This window comes from Equus quagga, chromosome 5 (assembly GCF_021613505.1).
Source record: "Equus quagga isolate Etosha38 chromosome 5, UCLA_HA_Equagga_1.0, whole genome shotgun sequence".
In the NCBI taxonomy this organism is placed as follows: Eukaryota; Metazoa; Chordata; class Mammalia; order Perissodactyla; family Equidae; genus Equus; species Equus quagga.
Window position 1 is genome coordinate 127,101,860 of NC_060271.1, and position 12,767 is coordinate 127,114,626.

At 36.6% G+C, this 12,767-nt stretch overlaps 1 protein-coding gene across 2 annotated transcripts in view; it reads left to right on the top strand.

Moving 5' to 3' along the window:
* The window catches only part of NBAS (NBAS subunit of NRZ tethering complex), a 337,182-nt gene that overhangs the window by 140,774 nt on the left and 183,641 nt on the right, over positions 1-12,767 (top strand). For both annotated transcript variants that reach the window (XM_046661718.1, XM_046661719.1), the window contains exon 26: positions 6,337-6,470. In XM_046661718.1, coding sequence (XP_046517674.1) covers positions 6,337-6,470 — 134 coding nt within the window. The remainder of the gene's footprint in view (positions 1-6,336; positions 6,471-12,767) is intronic.

Below are 12,767 nucleotides of genomic sequence, written 5' to 3' on the forward strand. Positions count from 1 at the left end.
AGTCGTTTGTTAAGTGAAACATACTGTTGCCAAGTAAATAACCTCTTAATTTAGCTATAGATCTAATTGCTGTTTCAAGACATAGTGGCTTCCTTTCCTTTGGAGGGGACTCAAGCACGATGGCATAGTCACTCGAGGCGCTGACTTTGTAGTGAGATTCAAAGCATTAGAATGGGATTCAGCAGAAGCCATTTAAGAGGCCTCTTCTAGTCCTAGATTCTAACTCAGTGTACTTTCTTGTCCTGACCTTTGTTAGCCATCTGAAGTCCTCTAAGGTGTATGGTCACAGACCAGGGTAATCACGGTAAAAAGAAAAGCTTTGCTTAGTTAACCTTACACATTTTCTTTCCAGAAAGGTTGTCTGTCAGAAATATATCTGTTCATTGGCTATTTAAAATTTTCCATCTTCTCATAAGCAATTTCTGCTTAGTATTCTGATTTTAAATTTGGGGTGGTTTATTGTGAGCCAAGGGTGGCTTGCTTATGACAGCAGAATACTATGTGAGAAGCCGGATGGATTGAATATGAATGTTTTATGAGGAAGAAAGAAGTGACTCTAAATTCTTTCCAGTAATCTTGTTTGTGATACTTCTTCCTTACAGACTCTTGTAAACCTTTTGTATATAGTCAGCTTTTTGTTGTTTTTACTTGGCAATTTAACAGGTGCCTTTTGAATAAAACATAGCCATTTGCCTTTGTTGAAATGTGTAGACATCAAAGCAGAGAACAGTGGTGTTTCTGGGCTCTTCTTTTCCAATCCAGGCTATATAATTCTATCGGTGTTATCTTTCCACAATGCAAATTTGATCACGTCATGATCTATGGAAAATCTCCAGTGGCTTACCCTTGCCTGTAGGGTGAACGCTGGGCTCTGTAGAGTGGCTTGGAAGGTTCTTGGCGGTCTGCCTCTAGTCTGCCTCTTCAGCCTCATTTCCCTCCATGAATGCAATAGTTCATTCACCTCTTCACCCTACCAAGTTCTTCCATGCCTCTTTGTGTTGTTATTGGCTAATTCCTTTGTCTGGGCTGGTCAGCCCCCCTTTCGTTCATTTAACGTATACCTACTTATCCTTCAAGATCCTGCTCTCTAAGAGTCTCTCTGCTGTGAAAACTTCCAGGACTTACCTGTACTGTGACAGGGCTTGTACCTGCCTCTGTGATAACCCGAATCACACTGTGCTGTAATTATTTGTTTGCATGTTTGCCTCTCCCTCCCTTTGTTTCCTATACGTGTCCTCTATGTCTCATGTGTCTCTCTGTTACTGGGGCCTTGTAGAGAGCAAGTGCTCAGTAAATTTTGGCGGAGCAGATGAATGAATGATTGAAACTGGGTTTCGTTATGATGCTTTAGATCACTTGATTACATTTGTTTGCTTTACCAGTGTTGTGCTTGGAACATTGTTTTTATTTTATTTTACTTGACTGTTTACAAAAAGAATGTCCTTTGGATCTGCCATGAATCATGCACAAAGTATTTTTAATAATATAACAGCAGCAATGATTTCTGTATCAGACAGCTTAGACTAAGTTATGCTGCATTAACAAATGACCTCTAAATCTTAGCAGCTTACAACAGCAAACATTCATTTCTCACGAGTGTCATATAGGCTGTGGTTGGGCTTCTGCTGTGTTCCATGGCTTATTCATTCTAGGACTCAGGCGGAAAGAGCAGTCCCCTTTTCTAACTTGTGGCATAGGAAAAGGGACAAAGTAGAACCACACAGTGACTCTTAAAGCTTAGCTCAAAGTGTCTCAAGTTACTTCCTCTCACATTTCACAGGCAAAAGGAAACTTGTGGCCAAACCTCATGTTACCGGGGCAGGGAAGAATAATCCTCTCTTAGGAAGCGGGTAGCGGATAATTGGGAACAATGTTACAAGTACGAATTTGTCTTTTTAACTGTCCCATGTGCTTCAAACTCTTCCTCTCTTTTAAACATCCTGATTTTAAGCCATTACTCTTTGCTTGAATCCCCCTTTTGAAGGTGTTACTTGTTAAGAAACTTGGGCAGGTCTGGATAGAGATGATTTGGGAATAAAATATTCTTCCTTCTCATATTGTTCTCTGTCTTCTATACTAGTATCTTTTGAATGTATCTGTGCATCAGAACTTTGTGGATTTTAAAAAAATTTATAATTTTTTAGGCCCAACCTAGATATAATTGATTAGAATTTGCGGGGTAGGTTTCTGGAATATACATTTGACAATTTATCCAGTGATTCTGATGGAAAGCCAGTTATATGTGTTGCAAATAATTCCCACTCTTGCTTTGCTATTCCCACCATGCTCTTAATGGTGAAGATCACTGTATCTGACAGGGGATTGAGCTGTTTCAGGTTTCAAAAGGACTGTCCTGTTTCTAGCTCCCCTGTTCGTGGGGTGTAGTCCTTCAGGGATCTGAACTGGAAGCATTGCATGCTTAGTAGGCCCTTCCTCTGGTAGATCCTGGACTTCGGTGGGATAAATCGAAACATCTGCTTAACACTTTAAACTGTTGGCTGCAGTTTCCTGCTTGCCTACTTTTGGCCCAGACTCCTTAGGAAATTGAAAAATGCCTCTAGAATTGTGCTGTTCCGTATGGTACCCCCTAACCATGTGTGGCTATATAAAGTAAAATATAATAAAATTAAAAATTCAGTTACGCAGTCTCACTAGTGTTCTATGTTATTCCCAGTATTTTGCATTTAGAAACAGTGCTACAGTGAATAAGCCTGTTCACATTTGTTTTTGTTTAACTGGCGTATCTTCAGGGTATGTTCCTACAAGGGGGTGCCGGGTCTAAAGGCAGGGTTGTATTGGTATTGTCAAATTTCTTTCCACTGCAGTTGTTCCAGTTTACATTTCTACCAGCCAAGTATGAGCATACCCGTTTCTCCACAACTTTGCAGACAGAATTTGGTGTCATATTTAAAATTTTGCCCGTGTGATAGGTGAAAAATGGTATTGCAGTTTGTTTTAATTTGCACTTCTCTGGTTCTGAGTGAATTTGAACATTTTCTCATAGTTTGAGAGGCATTATCTTTTTTGTGAATTGTCCATTCCTGCCTTTTATTCATTTTCACTTGGATTTTTGTTCCTTTGTGCCTTAATTTTTAAAAATTCATATTAGTATAATTCACCCTTTTTCTGTGGTATATATTGTGAATATTTTTTGGTTGGTAGGTTGTCTTTTGATTTTGTTTGTGGTGTATTGTGTCAAGCAAAACTTCTGTGTTTTGTTTTTGTGTGGTCAAGTTGATCCATCTTTTTTTTTTTATTGCTTTTGTATTTTGAGCCATGGTGAGAATGCCTTTTCCTACTACATGATTAAAAAAGAAATCACTCATGCTTTCTTCTAGTACTTGTACGGTTTTATTTTTATGTTTTGGTCCCTAATCTCTTTGGAGTTTATTCTTTTGTATGGTATGAGATGTGGATCTAAATTTATAATTTCCCAAATAGTTACCTGGTTGTCCCAGCACCATTTATTAAAACATTTATCTTTACCTGAGTGATTTGAGATGCTACCTTTGTCATATACTGCATTTCCATTTGTTTTGGGTCTAATTCTAGAGTTTCTATATTGTTTTACTGGTTTGTTTGTCCATGCTCTAGTACTACGCTCTCTTAATTATAGAGTGTTTTTAAAGTCTGGTAAGGGTAGTGTTCTCTCGTGATTTTTTTTTTCCAGTTTCTTCTTTCTTTTTGGCCATTTTTGTATGTTTGTTTTTCTATCTGAACTTTGGTATAATGTTTAGTCACCCTCTTCAAGAATAGGGATATCATTCCATTTCTTCACGTCTTTCTCAGTGTCTTTTAGGAGTGTTTAAAATTTTTCCCCATGGAGGTTTCACACATTTCTTGTTGAATTTATTCCTAAGCATTTAATTTTCTCTCTTTATGATATAAATGGAAATTTCTTTACCCTCGTTTCCTCTAACTGCTCTGTTTACTGTTTGTGGGTATAAAAGCTATTGCTTTTGTATGATAATTTTGTGTTCTGCTACTTCACTAATTTCTTTTATTGCTTGATTCTCTGGGGTTTTCCATGCATCCTCTCTTGCCATCTGTCGTTCTTTTTCTAGATGTCTGTACTGCATAATTTGGAGATTTTTTTAAAGAAAATTATGACTTTCTTACATTTTACCTTGATATGCAATATGAAAGATAATCTGCTGTTCGTGGTGGGAAGACTTCTTTCACTGACATCTTAGCAAGTCCTACATGGGCTTTCTTCTATTAGCTTGAGCTAGGGCAAATGATGGTTTTATAGTCACCACTAGGAAGGTAGGACAGCAGTGGTGGAAATAGAGGAAATATGTCTTAGACTATATGAAGTTAGACATCTTGTAGAGAGTCTAACAGGACAAGAATGAAAAATGTCTTAAAAATTTGATCATTACGATTCATGTATGCAATAGATTCTGTTAGGAAAGATTTGCTGAGTGGCGTAGGAAGAGAACAAATAGGTACCATAGGAATACAGAGAGGAAAAAGGATCTATGTATGAGAGTAGTATGAGGATTTATTCATTGGACCAGCATTTATTGAGCATATGCAAGATGCTATAGAAATCTGGGAAAGTCCAATCAAAGTCAAAGCCAAGTGGAGATAAACTTGGCTTCATTTCACACTGAAGGACAGCTAACGAGTTTTCAGCAGAGGATTTTGAACATAGATGATCAAATATGGACTCTAGAACATTTAACTTTCAAGCGACTCTTTAATGTCTCGGGGAGGGAAAGACAGGAAGCAGGAAGAACAAGGAAAATATCAGGACTTTGGCTTCTGTTTTAGCTGATTTCCCAAATTGTTCCCTGACCGAAACTGGTTTCAGTTTTTTCTTCTTCCTCAGACACTTCCTTACCGTGTATGCTTTGTTTCTTACCATAGTTTCCTCTGTCTCCTCCATTCTTCCCGCATGTGCAGTTCTTCGGCAGGGTTGGGATTGCCTGTGTTGTTAGCTTAGGCCCTGGAGCCGCTTGCCTGCATTTGAATCCTGGCTGGACCACGACCAGCTCTGTGCCTTGAGCAAGCTGTTTGTCGTCTCAGTGCCTCAGTTTTCCCTTTATGTAAAATAGAAATAGTGCTATACTAACCTTACAGGATTTTTTTGAGGATTTATGAATGAATGCATGTGACGCACCTAGAAACAGTACCTGGCAACAATAAGAAATTAGGAAAAGTTAGCTATTTTAATTAATTTTTAATAATGCTTTTATTGTGCCCTGCTTGTCCCTGTTTCACCAGTTTGTCACTTGGCAGCCTTGGTTGACTCTTTGTCAAATGTTGATGTCAAATTAATGCTATATATTTTTCTGAATACCTTGAAGAAATGTGTGTAAATACTTTAACCCAACTACTTTAGAAAACTTTATTTCCCTGGTAACCTTGAATGTTTATTCTTCCCGTCCATTGATATGATTTTTCTACAGAGAAAATGCCTTTGTTTGGCAGCTTCTCTTCATCACTTTCCTGTCTGTTTTGTGAGTTTCTACTAAAATGTTGAAAACCAGTAGATCTTTATTATGGAAATTATCTTCAACTTATTTTGTTGTTGAAAAGAGCTCTAAGAAAATAGTTTCAAAGTTCCATTTTTGTTTCTGTGCTGGTAATAATGTCAGCATTCTACATGTATTAATTCATTTAATCCTCACAACAATGCTGTTAGGAAGATGTTAATTTCCAAGTTTTATAGATGAGAAAAACAAGGCACAAATCTGTTATTTTTATATCCCAGAAAATACTCTAAAAATGGGAATCTGTGATTTACAGTGGGAAATGGTGTATCCTGTATAGAAAGTGACCTAAAGTAACCATCTTTCTGCATCAGAAATATGGAGTATATTCTGTGATTTGAGTATTACTGCATTACAATGCAACTTCTTTTGAATAGAATGTCAGTACTGTTTAAAGTGACTAATATATAATGCATACTGAAAAATAGTAGGTTCAAACATCTCTGAATGTTAGTTAAGGAATTTTATATATTTTTGTAATTGAAAAACATAAAATTTGGCTTTAGGGTTAGAAATGTTGCTTTTAATGAATTGCCCTTTTAATTCAGTGTGTTTCTTCTATATACTTTGTCTTGAATGGGTCATAAATTGAAGAATCTGTTTTCAGCAGATGCAAAGCTTATGGGTACAAATTATCTTTTCTAGCTGGTTCTGTAATTAAAATGTGATTTCATTTAGAATTATTAAGGACCCCAAAAGTCTGTAAGTGAAAGAAAAATCAAGATTTGTTTCTGCAGCTGATTAATTGAGCTATTTAATATTCTATTGACAGTGGTACTGGGATATGAAAAACTGTAAATCTATTGACATTTAGTACAGTATGCTTTATTTCCTCTAGCTGCAGCAAAAAATTATTCCTGATCAGGACCAACTGATGGCAGTAGCGCTAGAGTGCATCTATACCTGTGAGCGAAGTGACCAGCTCTCTCTCTGCTATGACATATTGGAATGTCTGCCACAGAGAGGATATGGGTAAGAATCCACTGTGTGACAGTCTTAGTGTTGTGTCTTTATTCTAATGGTTCAAATGAAAACGTTGCTTCCCTGAAAATTCATTATAGAGAATTCTGGGAATATAAAAAAATGTAAAGAAGAAGTTGAAATCATCCGCAAACCTGTTGCCTAGAGATAAACTTTTGTTTTTCTAACAGTGTACAGGAAGTCACTGTACTTTTCTCACTGTTGATAATTAATTATCCATCAAAAAACAGACAAAAATACCACTACCTCAACAACAAAAAGTACCTTAAGTGAATAGACAGTGATATCTCTTCATTTTAAGCTGTGTTTCTAATTAAGCATTCTTCCTATTTATGTGCTAGTTGTATTTCTTCTCTGAATTGTTTGTTCTTGGCCCTTGCCTGTAGCAATCCTTTTAAGTAGTAATGTTTGAATATAAATCATTTATTTTATCTTTTCTTTCAGTTTTATTGAGATATCATTAATATACAGTACTATATAGGTTTAAGGCGGATAGCATATTGACTTGACATATATATTCTGAAATGATTACCTGGATGAGTTTAGTTAACATCCATCATCTCATACAGATCCGATAAAGGAGAAAAAAAGTATTTTTTCCTTATAATGAGAACTTTTAGGATTTACTCTTAGCAGCTTTTAAATATAATTTACAGCAGTTGTTAACTATAGTCATCATGTTGTACATTACATCCCCAGTACTTATTTATCTTATAATTGGAAGTTTGTACCTTTTGACCACGTCCTCCAATTCCTCCTCTCCCCACCCTCTGCCTTTAGTAACCATAAATCTGATCTCTTTTTCTATGAGTTTGGTGTGTTTTCTTTTTTAAATTAGATTCCACATATAAGTGAGATCATACAATGTTTGTCTTTCTCTGTCTGACTTATTTCACTTAGCATAATGCCCTCAAGATCCATCCATGTTGTTGTAAATGGCAGAGTTTTCTTCTTTTTTATGGCTGAATAGTATTCCATATATAACATGTATTCCATAATAGTATTTCATATATATGTATTTCATATATGTATGTATGTATATACATACGTGTACATATGCCACCTTTTCTTTATCCATTCATCTGTTGGTGGGCACTTAGGTTGTTTGTATGTCTTGGCTGTTGTAAATAATGCTGCAGTGAACATGGGGGTGCAGATAGCTTGTTGAGCTATTGATTTCGTTTCCTTTGGATATATACCCAGAAGTGGAATTGCTGGATCAAATAGTAGTTCTATTTTTAATTTTTTGAGGAATGAGTATATATATATATATAGTTCTTAACTTAGCTTGTATTTAAGTAGAAATTTATGTAACTTTCTTTTGGATCATTTAGTTGTATGCCAATCAGATTTGTGTTTTCTCTTTGGAAGTCAGGAAACAATCATCCTTTTAATCAGTCTTTTAAAATCTGGTACATATTATAAATTTCACTTCTGGAGAAGTTAATAACGTCACATGAAAGAGCACTGAATGAAAAATTAGTGGACCTGTTTCTAAGCTTTTGTGACTTCAGCTGAGTCACTTAATTTCTCTGGTCGTTAGTTTCCTTGTTTGCAAAATCAGATGTTTAGACAAGAAGGCCTCCTCATGCTCTGTTTTCTTTTTCCTTTGCTCTTTCTTTTTCTCGTCTCCTTCTCTTTTCCTTCCAAGCAAATTTTTATTTTTTGTGAAATGAATGATAGAAATCACCAGTTTTGCAACCCACTTGAAATAATTGTTTCATGCAGTTATTAATGGTACTAGATTCAGGTTAAAGATCGATGGGAAAAGGATATTTGCATGGTACCAAAGTATTACCCTAACATCTATGTTTTACTTTTTTGTAATTTCAAAGAGGAAATTTACCTTTATGTAGTCGAAGTCTGACTGCCATGACCTTTAATGAGGTTATCAAATAGGGCATCACTAACAGTCAGACAGCCTGGCATTATGTGCCTCGTGGTGAGAGGCAGTATGAAGTAGAATGGTTTACTCTGAATCTAATCAATCCTTTTAGCCGAACTTTTAGTTTACTGTAAATGTAGGGAAATGGGGAACAAGTTAAATAACAGCATGAAGAAAAAGCCAGATAAATACAGGTTGTGAGATATTCTACAAGTAACCTGGTCTTTCATTTTGAAAACTCAGTGTCATAGAGAAGAACAAATTGGTGGGGATGGGGAGGTGCTGTTCTAAAATCATGGAGTCCAGGGGGACATAATCCCCTTTTAATGTTTAATTACGAAGTAACATACGAACTAGTTGAAATTAGGGGATTGGAAGACTTGTAATAGGTAAACAGCTGCTGGCTGCCCCTCCTTCCCCATCCTTGGATATTACTTGTCTTCTAAAAGCATGCACTCATTAGAGATAATGTTTTTCTTCTTGCCTTTGCCTGCCTGCTTTAAAATATTATGCTCTCGTTGCTATGTGTTGATTTTGCAATTTTAGATGATTATTCACTTCCTTTTATGGAAATCTACCTTTCTCCCATACCTACTTCTGCTACCATTTTTTTGGTGTAGTTAAAGCCGTATTTCTATCAGTATGATTATGTAAATGTTGTTTATACAGAGCTGGGTATGATCATATTTCCTTTTTATGCAATTTTTTTGTTTTTCCTGGATTGGATAATTTCCTTTTTTGTTGTTTTCTTTATTTCCATTTATCTCCCTCACTCTTCTGACGGAAGTGTAAAATTCTTTCCATGATCACAAATATCTAATAATTTCTTTTTTCCTTTTTCACTCCCTCTCTCTCTTCCTTTTGAAACCTCCTTCTTGGAATTGTCTTTTCTCTTGCCTCAGTATGAATTAACTGTTCTCTGTTCTGCCGCACGGCTGTCATACTGGGGCTTTTGTTTGCCTCTCTCTTGGGCTGTAGTTGCATTTCTGGGATTTCTTATCTTCTCCTTTCTTTACTTATTCACCTCATTTGATTCCCTTATTTCAAGACCATCTTGAATAGCTTCCTGTCAAAGATTGCTTGGGAGGCATTTTTATTTAAGACTGTCACCTGTCTGAAAAATAGCATAATTGCACCGTTGTGCTTGATAGAAGGCTTGGCTGTGTGTGGAATTCTATGTTTATAGTCCTTTTCCTTGTGAATCTTGAAGGCATCACTCTTGTCGTCTCCTTCTAGTATTGAGAAGTCCGGTGCCATTCTGAATCTCTGCTTCATGTATGTTTTTTTTTCCTTCTTGGAATATTTCAGTACTTCTTCTTCATGTCGAATGTTCTGAAATATTTATTTAGAGTCTAAATTCACCCTGTTCTTCATTTAAATAGTGTGTTCCATTGTGGAAAGTCACGTCCTTCAGACCTTTGGAAAATTCTGTTATATTTTTCCCTTGATAAGTTTCCTTGATCAGTTTATTTGCATTTTTGTCTTAAAGAATTTTTTTGCACTTCCTTTTTTGTTTACTGCCTGTTTTATTCTTTTTCCACTTTTTGATCTTTTGTTAAATGATCCAGAAGATTTCTTCAGTTTTGTCTTCTAATCCATCTTTTGAATTTTAAAATTTATTTTGGCTTTCTTATTTAAATTTCAAAAACCTTTTCTTGTTCACTTTAAAACAAAGTAGCATTCTAGTCTTGTTTTACAGATGCATAAATACCCTAATATTCCCTGCGTTACCATCACCCCCACCGTGATTTCTGATTTCTCATCTTCTGTTTGCATCTCTGCCTTTGCCGTTAGGGACTTTCCTCCATGTCTAGTGATCCTTGACCATTAATTTATGTCTAAGACACAAAAAGCTGATGGGAAGCCTTGTGACAAGCTGAAGCCTTTCTTCATAGGAGTGCTTGGGAAATTGCCTCATATGTGAGCAGCTAGATTGTCAGTCTTGTTTTAGTTTTGATTTTTGGGGATAGTATCGTCTTAGATTTTATTGTGTTGTGGGAATGTTAGGCAGTTTGTAGGTCCTGACCATTCATCTCTCCACATCAAGGGTGTAAGTACTGACCACCAGGAAGGAGAGAAGCTATTGCCTTGTTAATGGCAAAGCTGAGTGCAGACTATAGTAGTGCTTAATGCTGTCCTGCCTCAGTCTGGGTTTAGGGAGTCTTCATGGAGGGGAAGGCATCACAGAGTGGACTCAGCGTCTATTTATTACTCAACCTGTACAGTTATGACCTCAGGCTACTTCACGTCCGTAGTAAAGAGCCGCAGGATACAGCAGGTGTGCCTCTGGGACCTGTGGGCCGCTGAGAGCCAGGGGGCTTCAGTAGGCAGCAAGCGGCCAAATGGATCGTATTAACAGATTTTGTAGCAAAATGTCGTTACTCATCATTTAAAAACCTCAACCCAATGGATATCAGGGTGTAAGTAGTCAGATTGCTCTTCCCAGAGGCTGGCAAGATTTAGAGTCCTCTCCTTAACGTCTACCTCAGGGGGCAGAAGTGGTGGGGGGTTCTTCCCTTAAATGGCTCCTCTGTCAGCTTGAGGACTTCTTTGTTGTCCCAGAGTCAACTAGGTAAAATCATTGACTTCCACCTGATGTAATTTTTAAAAATAAATATATTAGACTTTGTTTTTCAGTAAGATCAAGTGAGCATAAATATCAATTAGAGCTTATCTATTAATTTTTAAATGGTAATTTGCCTACCATGAGGAGATAGTCATGGTATCAATACAGTGATGTGATTAAAAGAACATTTTCTATGTGGGCATTACAGTTAGGGAACTAGTATATTTGTTTTCAAAGAGTGTATAGGCTAAGAAATACCTCTTTTGTGTATGTGGGGCTGAAAGCTTTTTTGATTTCAGATTAATGATTGCTAATCTATCAGATTCTTTTGTAAACACAAAAAATAGCTCAATACACTTTTTGTTCTTCTACTTCTTTCTTTTTTTTGTTTGTTTTGTTTTTTATTTTTTAATGCTTCTTTTTGGTGAGGGAGATTGGCCCTGAGCTAACATCTTTTGCTGATCTTCCACTTTTTTTTCCTCCTCAAAGCCCCAGTACGTAGTTGTATATCCTAGTTGCAAGTCATTCCAGTTCTTCTCTGTGGGATGTTGCCACAGCATGGCTTAATGAGGGGTGTGTAGGTCCTCAGCCAGGATCGCAACCGACAAACCCTGGGCCGCTGAAGTGGAGTATGCAAACTTAACCACTTGGCCACGGGGCTGGCCCCTACTTATTTCTTAATGATTGTATTTCACAATTAGAATTATCTAAATAATTTGTAATGGTAAATTAGCCTAGGATTAAAATAAAGGGCTTCAGAATATTTTGCCCTTCTCTGTGTTCTTCATGCTAAGTTTGTCAATTTTTCTTCTCCTGGTGATTAGTTTATTTTTAGTGCTTAAATGATTGTTATTTACCAAATGGTAAACTATGTATTTTTTCTCCATTTAGGAAATGATCACTTATTTAATCTAATTAAATTTTGTGTATCTTACCTAGGCAGCATATTCTGTCTGGCTAATAAAAATCTTTAGCCATTATGTTTGTGAATGTTAATTCACAAAGGAAGAACACTGTATTCTTAAAAATCAATGACAAATGTTTATTGTAGAGCTACAGAATGGTAATTTAAAAAATATTCTTCCTGTATAAGTAGGTGAATGGAAGTTATCTCTGACAAATGATCTTTTGAAGGACTTCAAGTGGAATGTACCCTAATTTATCACTCTAGTCCAAGGCCTAAAACTTGGTTTACACAGATAGTATAATCTTTGTAAATTGCACTGAATAATTGCCAAATAGATTGATAGTTTTAAAAATGTTCAAGTTAAGTCATTTTTAATTTTCAAAGTCCTGAAAAGGTTTTTATTTGGTCTTCTTATTAATAAAACTCTAAGATCTTGCTAGAATTCAGTTGCATCATTGGTTGGAAGACGCCTGAGTGCCAGGTGCAGTGGCTCTCGGTTGAGAGGGTTCCCTCCGTGGTTGGGACACAGAGTTGTAGAGGGTGGAAGAGGGCTTTCATAGCACTTGCTAAGCTTTTCTGCAGAAGCTCTGCATTCACTAGTATGTGTCATGCTAGATCTACCCTACTAGGTACATTTTTATTAGTTTATGATCTTTTTCATGATAATGTTTCTCCTAGTCCCCTGTCCACTCGCTTTCTCAGAGTTTGCTTTTTTCGTCAGTACCTATTAGGGATTGTATATATATAATGGCTGTACTTCTCCCTTGTTCCTGAGCATTACCGTGGATGCAGAGGGAGTGATGACATGGAACAAGTCTCCTGAGTATGTAGAATCCTAATGGAAACTTCCTAGGGGATCACAAGTGGTACAGGCAGGTCTAGGGGAAAGCCAATGTGCAGGGCCATGCTTCCTAATCTGTTTTATTGGTT